Source organism: Microcaecilia unicolor, chromosome 11, assembly GCF_901765095.1.
Source record: "Microcaecilia unicolor chromosome 11, aMicUni1.1, whole genome shotgun sequence".
Taxonomy (NCBI): Eukaryota; Metazoa; Chordata; class Amphibia; order Gymnophiona; family Siphonopidae; genus Microcaecilia; species Microcaecilia unicolor.
Genome location: NC_044041.1, coordinates 114,366,931 through 114,392,058, shown reverse-complemented (window position 1 = coordinate 114,392,058; position 25,128 = coordinate 114,366,931). Strand labels below are relative to the sequence as shown.

The 25,128-nt window shown below is 45.0% G+C and overlaps 1 protein-coding gene across 1 annotated transcript in view; it reads right to left on the bottom strand.

Moving 5' to 3' along the window:
• MACROD1 (mono-ADP ribosylhydrolase 1) overlaps window positions 1-25,128 on the bottom strand; it is a gene marked incomplete in the record, with an annotated part of 1,234,860 nt that overhangs the window by 1,200,939 nt on the left and 8,793 nt on the right. Inside the window, 1 exon segment of the mRNA XM_030218128.1 lies at window positions 5,746-5,847. Within this exon segment, the coding sequence (XP_030073988.1) occupies window positions 5,746-5,847 (102 nt within the window).

Sequence of the window (25,128 nt, the reverse complement as noted above, 5' to 3'; positions counted from 1 at the left end):
GAAAGACAAGGCCGACTCCATCCGCAGTGCCACCTCCGCTCCATCTCCGGGCTGTTCCACTGCCTGTTGTAACCAAGCGAGGCAGGCTCGGGCAGAATAACAGCTGCATGCAGACGCCCGTAAGGATAGGCCTGAAATTTCAAAGGACCGTTTCATAGCTGATCCCAGGCGTCGGTCCTGCATGTCCTTCAGGGCAACTCCTCCTTCAACTGGGAGGGTAGTTCTCTTTGTCACAGCCGTGACTAGGGAGGAGAAGGGGGGTGCGTCACTCTCTGAAGGGGAATTAACCCTTCTGCGCTTGTCTTGCGGCCCGCTGTCAGGGGAAAACGCACCTGATGGCAATCCGAGGCCGGGCTCCACTGGAGGGGGAACAGTTAGCAGGGCCGAATGAGACCCCTGCGGGAGAGCTCTTTTTAACGTGAATGCTTTATGTAGCAATAACACAAACTCAGGGGAGAAGGGCTCACCCTGGCCTCCCAGTTCCAGTCCGGGGCTAGAAGCTCCCCCCATTAGCCTCCACACGAGGCTCCCCTCCAGATTCAAACCCCTCCGCTTCAACGGGGGTCGCGTCATGCTGCGCGTTCAAAATGGCACCCACTGGCAGCACCACTGAGCGGCAAGAAACATTGCTCGCCATGCTCGGGCACGATTTACAGAGCCCTGCTGCTGATCTGCACTTGCCACAACTGGAACAGCGCTTAACAACCTCCGCAGCCATCGCCGAAAAACGGCGGAAAATTCAAAATGGTGGATTCGTGCCAAAAACGTACTGATCGTGGGCCCTCCCTGGAGGAGCTACAAAACGCTCTTACCTCACCAGACCGAGTCCCAGAGCTCTGGTCACGCTGCACAATCAGAAGAAAACCTCTTTTCTGGAATCGCAGCGCCAAAGTGCAACACGACTTTTTTTTTTTTTTTTTTAACGCTGTGAGGAAAGTTAGAGACAACAGCAATAGAGGCAAATTTCCAACTCTGGAGGATCAGTAGAGTGGGAAAGGGCAAACCAATGTGCCTGCATCCACAAATGAGAGAGTGGGAAAAGACATGGACAGGGCAAACCTATGTGTCTACATCCACATCGGGGGCCGGGTAAGGCAGGGAAAGGGCGAACCTATGTGCTTTTAAAGTGGGCACCACCAGCCACAACACCCCTGCTACAACTGGCCAAAGCACAGGAGCCACCCCAGGCAGATTTCTGAAGGAGCTGAATAAGCTGTGTCCACCCTGCTGGGGAGATACTGAAGAGGCAGATGGAGCTAGCTGGCCATGAGGCACTATGGTTTTTCAGTGCTCTCTATCTCCCCCTGCTGGATACAACCCATTCGTAATGGATTCATATGCTTGATGACAAGGAATCTGTAATTACTCAAGTAAAGCCATTTACTTCCCTGTTCCATCTCAAAACACCTATGACCCTCCAACTTCTGCAGCCCCTTTTTTGGAACATGTGTATATTTTAGGTGTGGATTCTGCGTCTAACTTTACATGTGTTGGTCCCAATTATATAATTAGTGCCAATAATTGTTAAAAAGTCAATTATTGGCACTAATCGGCTTGCTATTCAATTAAATTGTGCAGAATCAAGGAGTCAATGAACATTTGTCCTACATAAAAGAACTGCTACTGAAGTTCCTAAGCCTCACCTAGCTCTTTAAAGTAGCACACACCAATCTTTTGGTGATCGTAACCCCATACAAGCTCTGCTGTAAAGTTTTCTTATAGCTTCACCATGCTATATAACTATTATCTGGTGTATCTTAGAACCATAATTAGTAAACTATTTTCCTCAAAGAATGAGAAAAAACCTTTGTATATCAAGTCCTTATTGGTAGAAAGTAAAATCTTTACTAAACTGGTGGTTAGGGTGGTGGACTTTGGTCCTGGGGAACTGAGGAACCGAGTTCGATTCCCACTTCAGGCACAGGCAGCTCCTTGTGACTCTGGGCAAGTCACTTAACCCTCCATTGCCCCATGTAAGCCGCATTGAGCCTGCCATGAATGGGAAAGCGCGGGGTACAAATGTAACAAAAAAAAAAGAACATAAAATGTATCATACAGGATCACACTAAAGGCCCTTCAAGCCCAGCATTCTCTTCCAAACAATTGCCAATTCGGATCACTAGGACGTACCCAGATCATCCTATAGAGTTGATCCATTCCTTGGTGCTCACTCCCAGGAATATGCAATTGCCTTCCCAAGTCTATATTGATACACTCAAAAAGCTTTTGAGTGTAGACGAGTGAGTTGCCACTGGGACGTATATCTGTCATAGCATAGGAATTGTCTCCTAGAGTAGAACTGCTGTAAGAAATGATGATGGTAGGATCTCCTGTATTTGGGTTGGACAGGCTGGACAGCTGGTTGCAAAGTTGCATTCAAACAATTATCATATCTTCAGACAGACTGTTGCCCAGGCAGAGTGTATCAGCAAGTCATACAAGTCCTTGCAGAAGTTTGTGGCTGCAAAGACAGCTCTCGCAGAGTGAAGCAATTATACTTTATCTTCAGATAGGCTGTCACCCAGGCAGGGTGCATCAGCTAGCCAGTCATGCAAGTCCCTAAGCCAGGTGGTCCAATGTGTCCTGATAGCCACTGTGGGCATCCACAATATTGTGTCATAGGCATCGCTGTGTTCTTTTCTTGGTTTTTCCATTGTGGAGGTCCACTTTCTTCTGTGTTTGCCGTCCATCATTCGTGGAGCAACATGAAGGTGGAAAGATTTGTCATGGTTGCCCCTTGAGCCAGATGTTGAAGTTTCTTCGAGCTGTGGCAGCAGTGAATATTAGTATTGAAGGTACTAAACTTAGTGAACAATCTTCAGTGAAAACACTGCACCTTGGTAGTCCTTTCTATTTACCCTGCTGAGGATCCTTTCCAGAAGGTATGCTAAGTTGTGATCTGAAAGTCTTGGACTTCATGATTCCTGCCTAAGACCATAGAGTTTGAAGGCAGCTTTACCTGGTTATGGAGCTGAAAATCCTGAAACACTTGGAGGGGCATACTCGAACGGGGCGCCCAAATTTTCAGGAGGGCGTCCTCGCAGGACGTCCCTGCGAAGGGGCGGGGAAACCCGTATTATCGAAACAAGATGGGCGTCCATCTTTCATTTCGATAATACGGTCAGGGACGCCCAAATCTCAACATTTAGGTCGACCTTAGAGATGGTCAACCAAAATGTTGAAATGGTCGACCTTAGAGATGGTTGTCCCCGGTTTTCAGCCATAATGGAAACCGAGGACACCCATCTCAAAAACGACCAAATCCAAGCCCTTTGGTCGTGGGAGGAGCCAGAATTCATAGTGCACTGGTCCCGCTCACATGCGAGAACACCAACTGGGCACCCTAGGGGGCACTGCAGTGGACTTCACAAATTGCTCCCAGATGCATAGCTCCCTTACCTTGGGTGCTGAGCCCCCCAACCCCCCTACCCACAACTGTACACCACTACCATAGCCCTAAGGGGTGAAGGGGGGCACCTACATGTGGGTACAGTGGGTTTCGGGTGGGTTTTGGATGGCTCACATTTACCACCACAAGTGTAACAGGTAGGGGGGGATGGGCCTGGGTCCGCCTGCCTGAAGTGCACTCCACCCACAAAAACTGCTCCAGGAACCTGCACACTGCTGTCGTGGAGCTGGGTATGACATTTGAGGCTGTCAAAAAAAAATTTAAGTTTTTTTTAGGGTGGGAGGGGGTTAGTGACCACTGGGGGAGTAAGGGGAGGTCATCCCCGATTCCCTCCGGTGGTCATCTGGTCAGTTCGGGCACCTTTTTGAGGCTTGGTCGCAAGAAAAAATGGACCAAGTAAAGTCGGGCAAGTGTTAATCAGGGACACCCTTCTGTTTTCCATTATCGGCCAAGGACGCCCACTCTTAAGCACGCCCCAGTCCCGCCTTTGCTACGGTGCTGACACGCCCCCATTAACTTTGGTCGTCCCCGCAACGGAAAGCAGTTGAGGACGCCCAAAATCGGCTTTCGATTATGCAGATTTGGGCGACCCTGAGAGAAGGACACCCATCTCCCGATTTGTGTCGGAAGATGGGTGCCCTTCTCTTGCGAAAATAAGCCTGTTGATGTACCAGTAGGGCTATCATTTTTGGAGCAGTGCAGAAAGTCCCGTTTGTTGCCCGGGTTTTCTCTGGAGCAGTGTTCCAGGATCTTGGAAACCTTTTGTAAGAAGTGAGGGTAAGAGTAATCTTCTGCTTGCTTTTGCCCCTCTCCTGCTGGGCTAAGAAGCTAGAGAGAGGACTCATCATCCTCCAACACATCCCACTTGGAGGCAGAGGAATCACCCTGGATTTAGGGCAAATGATGACAGGGAAGGAAGTAGGTGAAAGAGGGTGGAGTCCAGTGTTTGATACTAGCCACAGGTGGGGGGGGGGGGGGGGGTTGAGATCTGGAAGCATAGAAGTGCTGAGCTCAGGGGGAGAGGCAGGAGTTGCTACAGCCAGCTGTGCTGCAGACTGCTGCAGGATAGTGGTGCTGTCCGTATGAATCTGTGTAGAAAGTGCAGGAAAGCACCGCTTGTATCCGAGTCCTTGGGACCAACTTGAGGAGCCATGGGCTCTGGTGTGAGCAGAAGCATGGAAGCATTTAATTTTGAGGGAGGGGTGCCCAAGTCCCAGTCTTGAGGGGTTGGGGCCCACTTGGTCACTTTATGGGGGAGGAGTGCCCCTGGGTTAGATTTGTAAATTTGTAGGTTGTCTTGGCCTTCCTGTATTCCTTCTGCAGTTGTGGAGGAGCCCCGCAGTCTGCCAGAGGATGGGCAGCCTTGTGGAGCTTACCTGGTTTGTTTTGCTGCCTGCTGCTTCGTTGATGGTGTCCTCATGATCACATCCTAATCGCAGCTCTTTTGAAGTTCCTGGGCTTGATCTTGCCATGAGCCTTGGAGGGGAAGGAGTGGAGCATCAATCAGGTTTCTGCCAGTCACGTGCTCATGTACTGGTTGCTATCACCAGCATGACTACAGCATCCAGTTATACAGGAGGGCTAGAGGAAGAATTATGCCACTGCTGAAAAAACTCTCTAAGGTATCCAAGTTTGGCCTATGGGGGAGGGTGGAGGAAAGCGTGGGCACAACCTGCAATTTTCTGAAGGGGGGGGGGGGGGATTGGATTACTAGCTCTGTGAACTTCAAGAGTACTATCTTTTTTTTCTTTTCTTTTTTGCAAGAGATTCCAAGGGATTGCCCTTTCTTGTAGGGTTTTGTTTTGTTTTAATGTGCTTGTCTGCCATTGAGGGACATAAGGGCACTGTGATTTGTCTAGAGCTCAGAAAGAAGTAGACTGGCGGGAGAAGGAATGTACGCATATGCTCAGGACATGCCAAAAGGCTTCTCTTGAGCTAAAGGAGAGCTACGGCACACTAGATATGTTGTAGGCACACTGTATGGTAATGTCCTCCATCTACCCTGCTTTGTCTGTGGAGAATAAACATTTATATGGAAACAAGGGATATCATCTCTTGGTGCTTCTCAAGTAATACCCACATAAATCTGGGTAGCCTTACACATATCAGGAAAAATACATACTTTTCAGCCATAATACATTGGGGGAGGGGGTTAAAAATGTATTTATTTTGGCAGGGGCCCCAACGTTCTTGTATGCCTAAAGCCTACCAGAGATTTAATCCTGGACTAAATTAAGCCAAGATTTTAAAGTAATTTTCTGCCTTCTTTTCACTACTTAGGGCACTGGGCTAATAAATATCAGTAAGAAGGGTCCCTGAGCTGGACACTGGCTTACTTTTGGCCGTCTCCTTCCAGGTATGAATTTCCTTCAGTTTCACATAATCTTTGATGCCATAGTGCTCCCGCCTCTGTTTGCTGTTCAGGCTCTTCAAGAAGGCTGCAAGAAGGAAACAAACCAAAGCTAAAAATCTCCAAATCCAAAGAAATTTGCCTCAAGATAGAGCTGCACAGAACCTGAGAAACTGAATGTTTGATGCACATCCTATTAGTAATATTAATAGTTTTTAGGGCCGTTCAGCAACCAAAACATTCAATTGCAAGATCAATCGCGATCAAACTTTTTAATCGCACGCCCTGCCACAATTAAGATTTTTAAATCACATGGTTTATCTCATAAAGTGTCCCTCTCACATTTTCACCTGTACAGTGCAAAATATAGACTGCAGATGTAAATTCAAAAACTGACGTATTGTACTTCAGTTACTAAACTCAGAAAACTAAAAATAAAATCATTTCTCTTACCTTTGTTGTCCGGTTATTTTATTTTTCTAATCATCTTATTCCTTGCCTCTGGTTCTATTCCTCTGTCTGTGCTCTGAACTCTATTTTCAGGGCCTCCTCTTTCCTCACTATTTCTTTTCTCTCCTCCTCTCTTCTTCCCCATAACAACTTTCACAATCAACTTTCTGCCATTTTTCTTCCTCCTTATAACTGTCTTGTTTCTATCCCTTCCCTTCATCCATGGGAACCATCTCCTCTCTACTTCGTTCTCCCCTCTCTGCCTTGGGCACCATCTCCTCTGGTCTCTCCTCCCTGCCCATGGGCACCACCTCCTCTCTTCCCCGCCCTCCAGGGTTGCCAGATGGGCGGTTTTCCCACCCAATTGGGCGTTTTTCCGCAACCCACCGCAGGAAACATTTGCCCGCGGCGGGTTGCGGTTTTTTGGGCTCGTTTTCTTTTTTCTGTGCGGGTTTTGGGCGGTTTTTCGGCCGGCGGGGGGTGAGGCTAATGGCGACAGAGGCAGGGTTTGTGACGTTTTGGGCGGGGTTTGTTGACGTATTGGGCGGGGCGATGACGGCGGGGGTGATGACGGAAGGGGTGGGGCTGATGACGGCGGGGGTGATGACGGAAGGGGCGGGGTTGATGACGGCGGGGGCGGGGGTGATGACGTCGGGGGTGGGGTGTGTGCGGTTTTTGGGCGGGTTTTGAGCGGTTGTGTGTGGGAATTTTTTTTTTAATATGTCAACCCTGCAGCCCTCTCTATGGGCACTATCTCATCCATCTCTCTTTTCTTCCCTTCCTCTCTATAGGCACCATTTCTCTTCTCTTCCCTTTCTCTCTTTGGACACCATCTCTCTTCTCTTTTCTTCCTCTATAGGCAGCATCTCATCTCACCCCTTCCTTTCCTCTCCACTAGCACAACCTCATTTCCCCTCCCCCGGAAGCTCCTGCAGCTTTTTCTCTCCAGCTGCCCCGCATTATCTCCTACCATCCCCCCCCCCCCCCCCACACACACACACCAACAAACTTTTATTTTCTTTCCTACCACCCCGTGACTCTCTCAGACTCTTCCTCCCTCCTGCATATATTTTTCGCTCCTCCCTCCCCGATGCTCCTGCAGCTTGTTCTCTCCTGCCCACCGCACACCAGCAACCTTTTCTCTGCTGCCACCGTGCTCTCTGGCATCTCATCCCACCCCTGCCGCAGTGGCCCTCCACACTTGCCTTGTACAGATGGTGGCATTAACCATAACTTGCTCTGCTCCTCTCTGTAACCGGAGCCCTCCCTCTCCAGTATCCGACTCCTGCAGCAGGAAACAGGAAGTTTCATCAGAGAAGGTGGGACGCTAGGGAGGGAGGGCTCTGGTTACAGATAAGAGTGGAGCAGCATGTGCTTCATGCTGCTGTGTGTACAAGGCAAGTTCAAAGGGTGTTGGGCAGGAGGGATGAGGTGCCAGAGAGCGGGGTGACAGGAGAGAAAAGGCTGCTGATGTATGGCAGTGGGTAGGAGAGAACAAGCTGCAGGAGTACTGGGAAGGGAGGGGGCAGCGATAGGAGAGAGCAGCATGATGCAATTAATTGCATTAAAATTATTTGCACAAGTTAAAACTTTTAATGCGTGATAGACATCATAGAGGTCTATAAAATAATGAGTGGAGTTGAACAGGTAGATGTGAAGCGTCTGTTTACGCTTTCCAAAAATACTAGGACTAGGTGGCATGCGATGAAGCTACAATATAGTAAATTTAAAACAAATCGGAGAAACGTTTTCATCACTCAATGTGTAATTAAACTCTGGAATTCATTGCAAAAGAATGTGGTAAAGGTGGTTAGCTTAGCGGAGTTTAGAAAAGGTTAGGACGGCTTCCTAAAGGAAAAGTCCATAGACCATTAATAATACATGCCAAAAGAAACCTGGAGAAGGTCCCTCAAAATATTGGGACCAGCTGGCAACTGAATTTAAGAAATATTCTAGAATTGACAATGCTTTAGAGAATGCTATTGCAGGTGTAAGTGATGACATTTGTTAATGGGATTTTGTCCCCTCTATAGTCATTACTGAAAACCATTTATGTTGGATGGAGTACAGAAACACCTGAGACTCTAGTTGAAGTAGCTAAACAGTGTCATCATAAATTACTTAATCAGGAAGCCGAGAACAACTCTATGCTAACAAACAAACAAGAACCTGCAGTTGTGATCTTTTCAGAGCTCAAATAAATGAGGAAGGGGAAGAGAAAGAGATCGAAGACAAGGGCCTACCATGAGGCTCATGGTTTATATGTGGCCAAATGGGATATTGGAAAGCTTTTTGTCCTGAAAAGCCTCCACGAGGACCCCCTAATTCTGAAGATGAACAATCCCTATATACTCATGATGTCCCACCTAGTGACTAACTATGGAGAACTCCAGCACTGAAGAACCCAAGGAGACTTTTCATGGAAAACCGTCACCTGAGATCCTCTATCCTCTCATATCCCTTGATGCTGATTGCTCATTTGATATTATAGTGACTGGACAGCCAAACCGGTTGCTCATTGACACTGGAGCCACATGCTCTGCTCTCAAATGTTCAGAATTTCCCACAGTCTGTCAGGGGAAATGGTCCAAGCTGAAAGACTATCTGGTAACCCAATACCTCATGCTTTATCTGAACCCTTGCTCATACAAGTGGGCTCCTCGTATCAAGAAAAGACTTTTCTTATGAGCTCTACTCTTCCAGTTAATCTGATGGGCAGATATCTTTTGTGTCACCTGGACTGCACCATTTACTGTCCTCCAGATGGCATATTCCTTCAGGTTCCAGGGCAACGATCACAGGGTGTTGAAGCAATACTGTATATGTCTCTCAAGGAACCTGTGCATATTCAAGGTCTCGATTCTACTACTACTATTTAGCATTTCTATAGAGCTACAAGGCGTACGCAGCGCTGCACAAACATAGAAGAAAGACAGTCCCTGCTCAAAGAGCTTACAATCTAATAGACAAAAAATAAATAAAGTAAGCAAATCAAATCAATTAACGTGAACGGGAAGGAAGAGAGGAGAGTAGGTGGAGGCGAGTGGTTACAAGTGGTTACGAGTCAAAAGCAATGTTAAAGAGGTGGGCTTTCAGTCTAGATTTAAAGGTGGCCAAGGATGGGGCAAGATGTAGGGGCTCAGGAAGTTTATTCCAGGCGTAGGGTGCAGCGAGACAGAAGGCGCGAAGTCTGGAATTGGCAGTAGTGGAGAAGGGAACAGATAAGAAGGATTTATCCATGGAGCGGAGTGCACGGGAAGGGGTGTAGGGAAGGACGAGTGTGGAGAGATACTGGGGAGCAGCAGAGTGAGTACATTTATAGGTTAGTAGAAGAAGTTTGAACAGGATGCGAAAACGGATAGGGAGCCAGTGAAGGGTCTTGAGGAGAGGGGTAGTATGAGTAAAGCGACCCTGGCGGAAGACGAGATGGGCAGCAGAGTTTTGAACCGACTGGAGAGGTGACTAAGTGGGAGACCAGCAAGAAGCAGATTGCAGTAGAGAGGTGAAAAGGGTGTGGATGAGGGTTTTGGTAGAGTGCTCGGAAAGAAAGGGGCGGATTTTACGGATGTTGTAAAGAAAGAAACGACAGGTCTTGGCAATCTGCTGGATATGAGCAGAGAAGGAGAGAGAAGAGTCAAAGATGACCCCAAGGTTTCGAGCTGAGGAGACAGGGAGAATGAGAGAGCCATCAACAGAAATAGAAAATGGGGGGGGGGGGGGGGGAGCGGGGAGGTGGGTTTGGGGGGGAAAATGAGAAGCTCGGTTTTGGTCATATTTAATTTCAGGTGGCGTTGAGACATCCAGGCAGCAATGTCAGACAAGCACGCTGAAACTTTGGTTTGGATGCAAGGTGAGATATCAGGGGTAGAAAGGTAGATTTGGGAGTCATCAGCATAGAGATGGTAGGAAAAGCCATGGGATGAGATTAATGAACCAAGGAAGAAGTGTAGATAGAGAGGAGGGGACCAAGCACAGAACCCTGAGGTACGCCGACAGGCAGAGGGATAGAAGTAGAAGAGGATCCACCAGAGTGAACACTAAAGGTGCGGAGGGAGAGGTAGGAAGAGAACCAAGAAAGGACAGAGCCCTGGAATCCAAGTGAGGACAGGGTATCGAGAAGTATGCTGTGATCGACAGTGTCAAAAGCAGCGGAAAGATCAAGAATGAGGATGGAATATTGACCTCTGGATTTAGCCAGTAATAGGTCATTGGAGACTTTAGTAAGCGCAGTTTCGGTTGAGTGGAGAGGGCGAAAACCAGATTGTAGTGGGTCAAGAATAGCATGTGAGGAGAGAAAATCAAGGCAGCAGCGGTGAACAGCACGCTCAAGTAATTTGGAGAGAAAAGGAAGGAGGGAGATGGGTCGGTAATTAGAGGGACAAGTAGGGTCGAGTGAAGGCTTCTTAAGGAGAGGTGTGACCACAGCATGTTTAAAGGCAGCAGGGACAGTCGCAGTGGAAAGTGAGAGGTTGAGAATGTGACAGATAAAAGGAATAAGAGCAGAAGAGATGGCATTAAGAAGGTGGGTGGGAATGGGATCAGAGGAACAGGTGGTACATTTTGAGGAAGAAAGGAGAAGTGTAGTTTCCTCAATAGTAACTTCAGGAAAGGAGGAAAGGGAATGAGGGGAAGAAGAGAGAGGCGAATGGACTAGTGGAGGGAGAGGTGGTGAGGTAGAGAAAGCAAGGTTTATCTTTTGAACCTTGTTGTGAAAGAATTCAGCAAGGGTCTGAGGAGATAATGAAGGGGGAGTTGGGAGAGGGGGCACCTTGAGGAGAGAGTTCAATGTGGTGAAGAGAAGTCGAGGATTAGAGCCAAGAGAGTTGGTCAGTTGGATATAATAATCCTGTTTGGCAAGTAAAAGAGCAGATTGGAAGGAGGTCAGCATGAACTTAAAGTGTAAGAAATCAGCAAGGGCCCGAGATTTCCACCAGAGGCGTTCGGCGGAGCGGGTACAGGAACGTAGGTAGCGGATATTAGAAGTCAGTCAAGGTTGGGGTTTTGTACGCCTTATAGGGCGGGTCATCAAAGGTGCAAGAGTGTCTAAGGCAGAGGATAGAGTATTGTTGAAAGAAGAAACAGCCTCGTTGACAGACGTGGATGGTGCCACAGTAGAGAGGAGGTTTGAAACATGGGAGGATAGAGATGAAGGGTCAATATCGTGAAGATTCCTAGATAAATTAGATAAGATAAATCTCCTCCCTCCCAGTCCCGTTCTAAGTGTGAAAGTTATAAGATGGTGATCAGAGGAGGGAAGATCAGAGGCAAGGAAACTAGAGGGTGAACAGTTGGAGGAGAAGATGAGATCAAGACAGTGACCATTTTGATGAGTGGGGGAGGTGGAGCATAGTTGGAGATTAAAGGAGGACGTTAAGCGAGTAACTTGGAAATATAAGAGTTGGAAGGATCATTAGCAGGAATATTAAAGTCACCAAGGATGAGAGAGGGGGAGGAAGGATCATGGAAGAAGGCAAGCCAGGCGTCAAAGTCACTGAGAAAGGATGAAAGGGACTTATGAGGGGGACGATAAATGACTGCTATTCGAAGAGGCAGAGGAGAGAAAAGGCGGATAGAGTGGACTTCAAAGGAGGAAAAACAGTGAGATTGAGGTGGAAGAAGGGGTTGAAATCTGGAGGAGGGAGAGAGAAGTAGTCCAACACCGCCCCCACGGCCAGCAGGGCGAGGAGTATGTGAAAATAGATAACCGCCATGGCACAGGGCTGCGACTGAAGCAGAGTCATCAGGGCAGAGCCAGGTTTCTGTTATGGCGAGCAGATGGAGGTGACGCGAGATAAAGAGGTCATGGATATAGGCGAGTTTGTTACAGATAGAGCAGGCATTCCATAGGGCGCAAGAGAAGGGCAGAGAAGAGGAGGAGAGTAAAGAAATAGAGATGAGGTTAGAGAGGTCGCGGTGAGATCTGTAGAGTTGGGATAATAGTTGGTGAGGGGGGCCAGGATTGGGATTGATGTCACCGGCTGAGAGTAAGAGAAGCAGTAAAAGAGAGCGGAGGAGAGTAGGAGAGGTGTGGCCACGAAGGCGTCGAAGGCGAGAGGTATTTAGGTGGAATGGGGAAGGCAAAATGGACGGAAGAAAGAGGCGGAGATTAAAAGCCAAGAGGGAGGAAGAGAGTAGGAGAGAAGGTGAGATTCTGAATTGGAAACTCATCTTCATGCTGTTCCACAGGCTTTGTGGCTTCTAGCCAAAGTGGGGCTTGCAGACTGAACCCGTCAGAGTCAACCTGGACCCTTCCAAGCCTGTGCCCAAGGTTCTCCAATATAACCTGAACTCAGAAGCTGAAGAGGGTATCAAACAAGTGATTCAGGATTTAATGGATAAAGGAGTCATCTATCCTATAAAATTTCCTTATAACACTCCAATTTTGCCTATCCCCAAAACAGGGAAAATCAGCTGGAGATTTGTGCAAGATCTGAAAGCTGTTAATAGGGCTGTTGTTGCCTCCATCCCAGTTGTTCCTAATTCAGCTACAATTCTTTCAGCCATTCCTCAAGACGCAACGTTTTACACTGTCATAGATCTCAGTAGTGCCTTCTTTAGGGTGCCTTTGGCCCCTGAGAGTCAATCACTTTTTGCATTTAAATACAGCGGCTAACTTTGAGTCAGGGATATACTGAAAGTCCGTCTTATTTTTCTCAAGCTTTAAAAATGGCCTTAGAACCTCTGCAATTTGAGGGAGGTGCCATCTTTGTACAGTATGTTGACAATCTCCTGATATGCTCATCCACTAAGGAGACCTGTATAAAAGATTCTGTGCTATTGCTTAACCATCTCTATTCCATATAGGCCTAAAAGCCAATAGGAAGAAAGTCTAGGTTTGCCAAACCAGTAACATACTTGGGATTTCTACTCAGTCAAGGTAGCAGAGAATTGCTGCCTAAAAGAAGTGCTGCTGTTCAAACTTTACCACGGCCTACTACTAAGAAACAACTTAGGAAGTTGCTTGGAATAGCGAATTATTGAAGACAATGGATTTTGAACTACGCTGTCATTAACAAACCCCTTCAGGATTTACTTTCTACAGCAGTTCCAAAACTCTTGCCCTGGGGACAGGAACAAGAGCAAGCCTTAACACAACTTAAGCAGGCCTTGTCTACAGCCCCAGCATTGGGCTTACCAAATAATACAACTCCGTTTACTCTGTTTTGCCATGAACAGAATTTCATTGCCTCTGGAGTTCTCATTCAACCACATGAAGGGAACTCTAGGCCAATTGCTTATTACACTGCTGCCCTTGATTCTGTTGCCAAAGGACATCTGCCTTGTTTAAGAGTGGTGGTCGCAGCTGCTCTTTTACTATCTCTGTCAGAGAATACAGTGCTGCAGTCACCTCTCATTTTGAAGGTTACACATGCCATAGAAGCACTTCTTAATCATGCTAGACACTCAGTATGATTCAACTTCTTCTTTCTAAACAATATGTTATTGTTCAGAGGTATACCACTCTTAATCCTGCAACTTTGTTTCATAGTCCCTGATGATGGGGAGCCCCATGACTCTGTTTAACTTATTGAAATGAATACTACACCTCGCCCCGATTTTCAAGAGACTCCGTTCTTTGTGGATGGCTCTTGTCTCAGAAACAGCCAAGAGAAACTAAGGGCTGGATATGCTGTTTGTACCCTTTCAGACACAGTAGAAAGTGCTCCTTTGCCAGATGTTCATAGTGCTCAAACTGCTGAACTTGTTGCCTTAACTCATGCTTTTGAAATTGCTACTGACAGTTCTGCTACCATATATACTGATGGTTGTTATGCATATGGAGTTACTCAGGGCTTTGGAAAAAAATTGGGAAAATAGGGGGGGGGTTCAACATCTTTGGAGAAACCAAGTCATAATGCCCCCTATGTTTCCACCTTGTTGAAAGATATTTTGTATCCAAAAGAAATTGCTATTGTTAAATATGAGGGCTATTCTAAAGCCAGTTGATATAGTGTTTTTAGATTTTCAGAAAGCTTTCACCAAAGGTCCTCATGAAAGACTCCTGAGAAAATGAAAAAGTCATGGGATAGGAGGCAACATTCTTCTGTGGATTAGGAATTAGTTATTGGACAGAAAATAGAGCGTAGGGTTAAATGGCTATTTTTCTCAATGGAGGGTGAATAGAGGAGTGCAGCAGCAATCTGTACTGGGACCAGTGATATTTAACATATTTATAAATGATCTAGAAATCAGAACAAGTGAGGTGATTAAATTTGCAGATGACACAAAACTATTCAGAGTTATCAAAACACATTAGGATTGTGAAAAATTACAGGAAGACCTTAGGAAACTAGAAGACCAGGAATTCAAATGGCAGATGAAATTTAATGTAGACAAATGCAAAGTGATGCACATTGGGAAGAATAATCTGAATCATAGTTACTTGATGCTAGGGTCCACATTAGGAGTCAGCACTCAAGAAAAAGATCTAGGTGTCATTGTAGACAATGCACTGTAATCTTCTGTCCAGTGTGAAGCAGCAGCCAAAAAAAGCAAACAGGATGCTAGGAATTATTAGGAAAGGGATGCAAAATAAGACCAAGAATATTATAATGCCTCTGTATCACTCCATGGTGCAACCTCATCTTGAGTACTGTGTTCAATTCTGATTGCCAGATCTCAAAAAAAGATATAGGAGAATTAGAAAAGGTTCAAAGAACTGCAACCAAAATGATAAAGGGGATGGAACTCCTCCCACATGAGGAAAGGCTAAAGAGGTTAAGGCTCTTCAGACTGGAAAAGAGAAGGCTAAGGGGGGGAGATATGACTGAGGTTTTTAAAATCCTGAGTGGTGTAGAACTGGTAGAAGTGAATCGATTTTTCTCTCTTTCAAAAAGTGTAAAGACTTGGGTACACTCAATGAAATTACATGGAAATATTTTAAAAACAAAATAGGAGAAAATGTTTTTTCACTCAAAGAACAGTTAAGCTCTGGAACTTGCTGCCAGAGAATATGGTAACAGAGGTTAGCATATCTGAGTTTAAAAAAGGTTTGGACAAGTTCCTGGAGGAAAGGTCCATAGTCTGTCATTGAGATGGACATGAGGGAAGCCACTGCTTGCCCTGGGATTGGTAGCATGGAATGTTGCTACTAATTGGGTTTCTGCCAGGTACATGTGACCTGGATTGGCCATTGTTGGAAGCAGGATACTGGGCTAGATGGACCACTGGTCTGACCCAGTATAGCTATTCTTATGTTCCATACTGAAGTATCTCGGGGGAATTCTTTTGCTGTGTTGCTAGGGCAGTTGCTTTAGGCGAACATTATACTCTGCCTTCCCTGTAATTAGTGTTGCCGCCTCCCTTACAGACTGTCATTCAAGTTCAAGTGGAGGTGTCACAATTAGAAATTGATTCTTCTAGACATGCTGGATACACTTTGCATTCTGATGGACTTTGGAAGACCCACACTGGCCTTGTGGCTCCCCTTGATGCCCTGCTCGTGCATGTTGCCTAAAGGCAGAGGAGGAATGATTTATAAATTTTCCCAAGATTGGTATAACCCCAAATTTGACAAGTAGACATATATGTGCTACTTGCCTAGTCTGTAAACAACATAATGAAGGTAAACATGTTAAGACCAGCCAAGGACACATGTTTGTACCATAAGGACCTTTTCTGAATTTGCAGGTGGATTTTATCCAGCTGTCCAAATATCTGGGATTTGAGTATTGTCTAGTAAATGTGTGTTTATTCTCAGGATGGATTGAAACATTTCTTTGCCACAAGGTTGATGCAGTTACAATGGCCAGAAAGCTAATCCAGCATTTTATTCCTTCCTCGGGAGCTCCTATTTGGCTCTCCAGCGTTAACGGTATTCCCTTCATTTCGCAGGTAGTGCAACAGGTAGTTAAAGTTTTGGGTATAAAGCATCGGTTCCATATCCCTTATCACCCTAGTTCAGGAAAAGTGGAGAGAACTGAAACTAAAATACAGCTGGAAACATGATTAAATTGGGTTCAAAGTTTGCCATTAGCTCTCATGATTCTACAAAATACACCTAATAGGAAGACAGGATTGACACCTCATGAGATAGTTATTGGAAAACCTATGAAAGTCTTCCACTCTGTATTTGTGCCACCAGATTTGAATTTAATGAAAGTAAACTTATGTCCTTATAATTCCTAGTATCTAATCCATACAATACACTCTGATCATTCGCCAGTTGTTGCTTCACTTCCCTATAAAACCGAGAAACCGTGCCACCAGTTGAAGCCCAGAGATTGGGTTTACTTGAAGGTGTTCTGCAGAAAGAATTGTCTTGAGCCAAGCAGAAGAGGGCATTATCAAGTACTTCTGGCTACACATACAACAGTGAAGTGTGAAGGACTTCCTACATGGATCCACGCTTCTCACTCTCAGAAAGCTAGTGTTCTAGAAAACGATTAGTGGGAAGTGACACCAATAGGTGACAAAAAGAGGGGCATAATCAAAAGGGGTGCCCGAGTTTTCCTGAGGACATCCTCGCAGGACGTCCCGGCGAAGGGGCAGGGAAACCCGTATTATCAAAACAAGATGGGCGTCCATCTTTCGTTTCAATAATATGGTTAGGGACACCCAAATCACAAAAGTGCACTGAAGTGCACTGCACCCACTAAAAGTGCTCCAGGGACCTGCATACTGCTGTCATGGAGCTGGGTATGACATTTGAGGCTGGCATTGAAGCTGGCAAAAAATATTTAAAAAGTTTTTTTTAGGGTGGGAGGGGGTTGGTGACCACTGGGGGAGTAAGGGGAGGTCATCCCCGATTCCCTCCGGTGGTCATCTGGTCAGTTCGGGCACCTTTTTGAGGCTTGGTCGTAACAAAAAATGGACCAAGTAAAGTCGCCCAAGTGCTCATCAGGGACGCCCTTCTTTTTTCCATTATCAGTCGAGGATGCCCATTGTATTAGGCATGCCCCAGTCCCGCCTTCGCTACGCTTCTGACACACCCCTGTGAACTTTGGTCGTCCTCGCGACGGAAAGCAGTTGAGGACGCCCAAAATCGGCTTTCAATTATGCTGATTTGGGCGACCCCGGGAGAAGGACGCCCATTTCCCGATATGTGTTGAAAGATGGGCGCCCTTCTCTTTCGAAAATAAGCCTGAAAGTTTAAGTTTCAGAGAGAGGTGAAACAAGACGACAAAATCCTGAAGAACTGCTGGGAAACAAGACCAAAAATCTGAAGATGCAAACTAAGATCATTGAGCCTACGCCTACTCAGAAAGATTATGAAGTCTGTGAACCAAAAGTAGAAAATGAAGAAATGTATGAAATAGAAAGTATCATTGATATTAAGGATGAAGGAGGTAGAACCTTCTATAAAGTGCATTTGAAAGGTTACCCTCCCCCCCCCCCCCCCCCCCCCCCCGAGGAAGACACATGGGAAGCAAAAGAGCATTTACAGAACTGTAAGGAACTCCTCCCTAATGCTAGGAAGGAGGATGATTTGAATTCTTTAAATAGAGTTTCTCTAGTAGTTCAGTGTATGTTTCTATTGCTTTTGTTATGATTGCTGAATTCTTTTTACTATTTGCTCCCATTAGGGTACAGCTGTTCCTGAACCACAATACTGTTATTAACGCTTTTAAAAGACGTTATTGATGTTACTAATGCTGCTGATTCTTTGATGTATCTTCATAAACATTTGGCCTCAAGTACTGGTCTCCCTTTATTGGCCTTCCCTTTAGGTGCTCATGCCCACAATGGGAAGAATCAGAAGGGCAGTAAAACAAAGTAGAGGAGACAACAAGAGTAACAGTCTTGAGAATATACGCAAAACAAATCCAACACAGGTAGCTGTCCAGGAAAAACCTTTATTTGCACCAGTATGAACCCAACACAATGAGTCATGTTTTTTCAGTACCATTTTGTCTTACCATCCACTGAGAGCAGCGTCCGTCTACATTTATATAAGGTACTCACTCCAGGTTATTTGACTATACTGATTTCCAACATTCATCAGTGTCTCTACGACCCCTGAAGCAGGTGGGTTTGCCCCACAGAAACACAGTCCTGTGTCGGGTCCATACTGGTGCAAATAAAGGTTTTTTCCTGGACAGTTATGTGTGGGATTTTTTTCACATATACGCCCAAGACTGTTACTCTTTTTGTCTCCTCTACTTTGTTTTACTGCCTTTGTGTTCCCGTAGAGGTGGTTTCCTGTTCTCCTTGCTTAAGAATCAGAAGGAAACAAGCCTCGTCAACTTGACAGGTTTATGAGACCTTGACAGAGAAAGGATTATTCTCCCCAAACCCACTGACAGTTCATTGAGTACACCAAGCCTATGTATGCTTTAGTGGGTCAGAAAAAACTTATCTGGGCACTACTACAGGGTGCCAGTGGCTGTTGTTAGCCAATGGCTCCTGGACTGATGGAAAAACACTGCCTCCCAAAAAGGGTTTTGTAAATTGTATCATCTACTTCCCAATAATGATGATTGTAGTGATGCCCGAGAAGATGGAAGGGGATGCCCCATCTTAATTGATACAGTAGACTATACAAACAATAAGACAACTTGTAATCCTTATGGTGCCAAGGCCAAATTTTTCACAGTCCTTTTTACAGATTACTATAATCCATGGTGCAGTGGATGGATACCCTGGGTTTTGTGCATATGTTACACAGTCCCTTGGTTATTTGATGGAAAAGGCATTCTTTCCTGAAAGTAAAGAAGCCTTAATGGGCATCACTTAACCTATCAGTGGTTGAATCCTGGATGGGAGAGAACCTGTACAATAGTGGAGGTATATCCACATTTGACCATACATAATAATTATTCAGAAATTATACCTCAACCCCATGTTTCCCAGATCGCTAGTAAGGCTATAATGTTACAGAGGTAAGATAATAATAATAATAATAATTTAGAAGAATCTAGAATTTATTTATTTGCTGCATTTATATCCCACATTTTCCCACCTATTTGCAGGCTCAATGTGGCTTACAATATAATACAAATACAATCATATTGATGGAATAGAAAATCAGAATATATATAACAGATAAGGTGTATAGGAATATTGTGGCAATCATATTAACAGAGAAGAATTTCAGAAATATTGCTATTAAAGTGCATACGAAATTATGTTGACCATACTGAATGATCAGAGTGTAAAGCCCCTTTATTTATTTGTTACATTTGTATCCCACATTTTCCCATCTATTTGCAGGCTTAATGTAGCTTACATAGTACCGGAGGGTCGTTCACCAACTCCGGTATGAACAAATACAATGTTATGTGGTTATAGGATAAGGTTCATGTGAAAAGACACATTAGGAATTGTAGAACAGAAGAGTTATGTTGTGGACGATACATGCTTTGGTTTCGTTGTGTTGCAGAGTGCAAGCATTTAGGTTGGATCGGTAGGGTATGCCTGTTTGAACAGGTTGGTTTTTACTGATTTCCGGAAGTTTAGATGGTCATACGTTGTTTTCACGGTTTTTGGTAAGGCGTTCCACAGTTGTGTGCTTATGTAGGAAAAACTGGATGAATAAGTTGATTTGTATTTGATTCCTTTGCAGCTTGGGTAGTGGAGATTTAGATATGATCGTAATGATCCGGATGTGTTTCTGGTTGGTAGGTCTAGGTCTATCATGTATCCCGGGGCTTCGCCGTAGATGATTTTATGAACCATGGTGCAGATTTTGAAAACAATGCGTTCTTTGATTGGGAGCCAGTGCAGTTTTACACGGAGGGGTTTTGCGCTTTCAACTCGCTTTTTTCCAAATATAATCCTGGCTGCCGTGTTTTGGGCAGTTTGAAGTTTCTTTATGATTTGTTCTTTTCAACCCGCATGGAATGAGGACTCTTACTCATGCAATAAAAAGACTTCAGGCTGTAGCTAAAATAATTTTCATGATCTGGCTCAAGATATGACTTATTAATAAGATGACCCAAATGCATGAATTTACTACTCAAAATAGGCTGGCATTAAGATTATTTACTTTCTGCCCAAGGAGGTGTCTGTGCCTTCATACATACTAGTAGTTGTGTTTATGTTGATGACCAACCTCAGATATCGTTGCATTTAGCAGCCTATCTTGAGAATCTAGCCTACATTCCAAAAAGCTCATATATGGGTTACAGTGCCTGGGACTGGTCCTTGTTACCAAACTTTGGTTTTTGGGGAAGAAAAATTATATAGATTATAGTTGTAGCAATTATATTAATACTAATAACTTGTGTTGGATTGTAGTGTTGTGTGCAATGTTTCCAATACTGTGTTAAACAGATAGCCACAACCGATCACGACCTCTCGCATAATGTATTTCAAAATCACTTAGCTGGAGAACAGACTGAGAATACAGACTTAACCTTTGATGGGATAAATTGTGAAGAGAATATTAGAAATATTGATGAATGTTGTCTAGATGATCCCAAAAGGAGATCATATGAAAAAAGGAGGGAATTGTGGATCTGGAAAACTTAGGGTTAACATTTCTAGTCTGAAATAATGTTAGAAAATTGCCTTTAGGTTACTTGAGATAAATGTGCAGCTTTCAGCTTTTCCATTGACCTTAGGAGAAGGCCAAATTAATGTGAACTGAGCTATTTATAGTTAAGAGGCCCTATGAAGAGTAAACTTCTCAAGGCAAAGTTCTAGTGACAATTGTTTTCTTTTCCAATCCACATGCTGCATAGAGAATGATTTAGTTAGATAAGACATCAGTAATTGTTCTCTCTTATCAATGGTTGAGAAAACAAAACCTAAGACATTTTTCTGTCCTGAAGCCCATCTGTTTTTTTGGCTAATAGTCAAAGTCTCCTTTCTTTTGTTATTTTGCTGACCTGTTCAACTGAATGTTAGCTTTTCAGCTTGGAGAAGAGATGGCTGAGGGGAGACATGATAGAGGTATATAAAATAATGAGTGGAGTGGAACAGGTGGATTTGAAGCGTCTGTTCACGCTTTCCAAAAAATACTAGGACTAGGGGGCATGTGATGAAACTACAGTGTAGTAAATTTAAAACAAATCGGAGAAAGGTTTTCTTCACCCAACGCGTAATTAAACTCTGGAATTCGTTGCCAGAAAATGTGGTGAAGGTGGTTAGCTTGGCAGAGTTTTAAAAGGGGTTAGACAGTTTCCTAAAGGACAAGTCCATAAACCGCTACTAAATGGACTTGGGAAAAATCCACAATTCCAGGAATAACATGTATAGAATGTTTGTACATTTGGGAAGCTTGCCAGGTGCCCTTGGCTTGGATTGGCCGCTGTTGTGGACAGGATGCTGGGCTCGATGGACCCTTGGTCTTTTCCCAGTGTGGCATTACTTATATACTTATGACCCTCTGATGTAAGCTTTTTTAATGTCTATATAACCTTGCACACTCTTTTAGACAGACAAGAAATTCATGAGAGGAAAACTGTCTTGATTGTTGGTAGTCTGTCTCATAAACTGTCTTCTTGCTAGCTATTTACTTCTCTGAATAAAGGAAATTTTAAAACCACCACTGCTTTGAAAATGTTAATGAAGCAGCCTGAATCCACACCTGATTGTGTTATTTTCTGCACTCCCACACTTGGGGGCTCATTTTCGAAAGAGAAAAACATCTAAAAAGTGGCATAAAGCAGCATTTGAATGTTTTATCATAAAAACACCCAAATAAGTATTTTCTAAACCTATTTTTAGACATTTTTCTAAGAGGTCCATCAGAAGTGCATTCAAATAATAAGGGGGCATTTCAAAGGCGGGATTAGGGTGTGCCTAACACTTGGATGTTTTACAGCCATAATGGAACAAAACAAAAACATCCAGGACTAAAACCAAGATGTTTTGGTGTAGACATGTTTTCAAAATGAATAAGGCACAAAAGGTGCCCTAAATGACCAGATGACCACTGAAGGGAACCAGGAGGTTACCCCCTAATACTCCCCCAGTGGTCACTGACCCCCCCCCCCCTCCCACCCTCCCAAAATGTGAACATAAATATGACTTACCAGCCTCTGTAACAGCTGCAGATGTTAAAGTCAAGTCTATTAGAGCAGCATGCAGGTCCCTGGAGTGTAGTGGTTGGTGCAGTATACAGTGGGGGACCCAGGTCCCTATCTCCCTCTACCTGTCAAACTTGTGGTGGAAACTGTGACCCCTCTCAAGGTCACCAAAACCTTACTGTATCTACATATAGGTGCCCCTTCACCCATGAGGGCTATTGTAGTGGTGTACAGTAGGTTTTGGAGGGCTCAGGGCTCAGGATAAGGGAGCAAAGGTGAGATGTGTACCTGGGAGCATGAAGTGCACAGAAATGCCCTCTAAAGTGCCCTATTGCTCTCCTGGGGGACCCGTCTACTAAAAATGCTGGCTCCTCCTACATCCCAATGGCATGAAGCTCTACATTTATTTTATTTTATTTGTTGCATTTGTATCCCACATTTTCCCACCTATTTGCAGGCTCAATGTGGCTTACATAGTACCGTTAGGCGTTTGCCCAGTCGGTTGATAACAAATACAAGGTTGTATAGTGATCGAATGAGGTATATGTGGAGGGTCGGAAGTGATGAAGGTTGTGTATTGTCCAGTGTGATCATTAGGCATGCTGTGCTTTGGGTGAAGAGGTTTACGTAGGGTCGTTGGGATAGGCCTTTTTGAAGAGGTTGGTTTTTAGTGATTTCCTGAAGTTCAGGTGGTCATGGATTGTTTTCACAGCTTTTGGAAGGCCATTCCATAGTTGTGCACTTATATAGGAGAAGCCGGATGCATAGGTTGTTTTGTATTTTGCACCTATTCACTTATGTTTCAAAAATTGACCAAAAAAAAAAAAACGTCCAAATCCCAAAACCTTGTTCAAAACAGTATTTCTGAAAAAAAAAAAAAAAACAGACGTTTTGATTTTTTGAAAATGACCTTCTTTCCTATACGGATTTTAATCAGACTTAGACGTCATATCGAAAATGCCTCTCTTTGGCTACTTGCTGATGGAGTTCATCAGCCTCCTCCCAATAAAGAGTGTACACAAACTCCACCACATTGCACACAACATTCTACAAGTGCATGCTCATTAACAGCTGAGAAGAAGCTATGTGGGAGGTAATACAGGAGGTATGTATAGCATTCTGAAACACTTTCTTCCCAAAAGACTCCAATGTCCTTGCCTCCCTCCCTGCAGCTTCTTAAAACCCAAAGCCTTCTGGACGCTATACATAGAGTCAACCTTCTTGTTGACCTGCTATACAGAGAGGACGGTCTCCCACATCATCTGTACAAGCTTCAAGACTCTGTGTACAGGCACTGTCACAGCCTCCTTTGTGAGATCATCAAACTGGAGTATGTCCAATATCTCTGCCCTGGCTCATCGTCAGTCTACAAATCAAATAGGACGGATCTAGCATCTCCCTTACAAAAATCAAAGAATGAGAGCTCCTCTAGGGGAGATTTTCAGTTCTCATGAGGTGGGAGTGTTCTAAGGGAAGAGACGACCTCCGATGCTTCCTCAGACACCCAGGAGAACTCAGAATCCAACTCATAGAAGTACTCCCATGGAGAAGTCCGAGTCTCTGCCTGCCTTGAACAACTGATCCTTGGGGACAGACCTGGGCCTGGGGTATCAAGGCACTGGGAACCTGTAATGCATAAGAGAAGCTTTCCCAGCAAGAGAGGGAGATTGCATCAAAGCAGTATGTACTGACCCTGATGCCTCTAGAGGACTTGATGTCAATGCACCGTCTGCAGGCAGTGCATGGGCCTTCAATCTCAGCATTTATGTCCTCAAAGCTAAAGCCTCTTGCCGAGCCAAGAAGTATGCCATCTGTTTCTAGAACCGCCCATGAACCACTCAAGGACCACCACTGATAAAGGAGACTCAGTAAGTGCAGTAATGTCCTTCAAAGACACCAGAGGTGTATTGGGGGCTGGGCCTCAGCTCTTCCAAGACCTGCACACCCTGTCCAGTACCAAGAAGGGCATGCTACATTATCGTCTTTCCACCAAAACCCACTTCTCCTCTTCCTCCGCTCTCGATCTCAGTTGACAACACCCTCATCGTTCCCGTTTCAACCGCCCGTAACCTCAGAGTCATCTTCGACTTCTCCCTCTCCTTCTCTGCGCATATCCAGCAGACAGCCAAGACCTGTCACTTCTTCCTCTTTAACATCAGCAAAATTTGCCCTTTCCTTTCTGAGCACACCACCCAAACTCTCATCCATGCTCTCATTACCTCTCGCCTTGACTACTGCAACCTACTCCTCACTGGCCTCCCACTTAACCATCTATCCCCCCTTCAATCCAGAACTCTGCTGCACGTCTTATATTCCGCCTGAACCGATATACTCATATCACCCCTCTCCTCAGGTCACTTCACTGGCTTCCGATCAGATACCGCAGTTCAAGCTTCTCCTTCTTACCTACAAATGCACTCATTCTGCAGCCCCTCACTACCTCTCTACCCTCATCTCCCCTTAAGTTCCCGCCCGAAACCTCCGCTCACTGGACAAATCCCTCCTCTCAGTACCCTTCTCCACCACCGCCAACTCCAGGCTCCGCCCATTCTGCCTTGCCTCACCCTATGCTTGGAATAAACTTCCTGAGCCCTTACGCCAAGCCTCCTCCCTACCCATCTTCAAATCCTCACTTAAAGCCCACCTCTTCAATGTTGCTTTCGACACCTAACCTTTATACCTTTCAGGAAATCTAGACTGCCCCATTTTGACGACCCCTACCCGACCGACTGTACATTTGTCCTTTAGATTGTAAGCTCTCTGAGCAGGGACTGTCCTTCTATATTAAATTGTACAGCACTGCATAACCCTAGTAGCACTTTAGAAATGTTAAATAGTAGTAGTAGTAGTATGTCAGAGGCACTTTGAGGGCACCGGTACCCTTGGTAACTCCACGCTCTCAACACTGTGTTTTGAATGGGAGCAATGTCGATGCTCCTTAGCCTCTGCCTGATGCACCACATCAGCATACTTTGGCACTGACCAGGATGAGGTTGGCTCCTTCT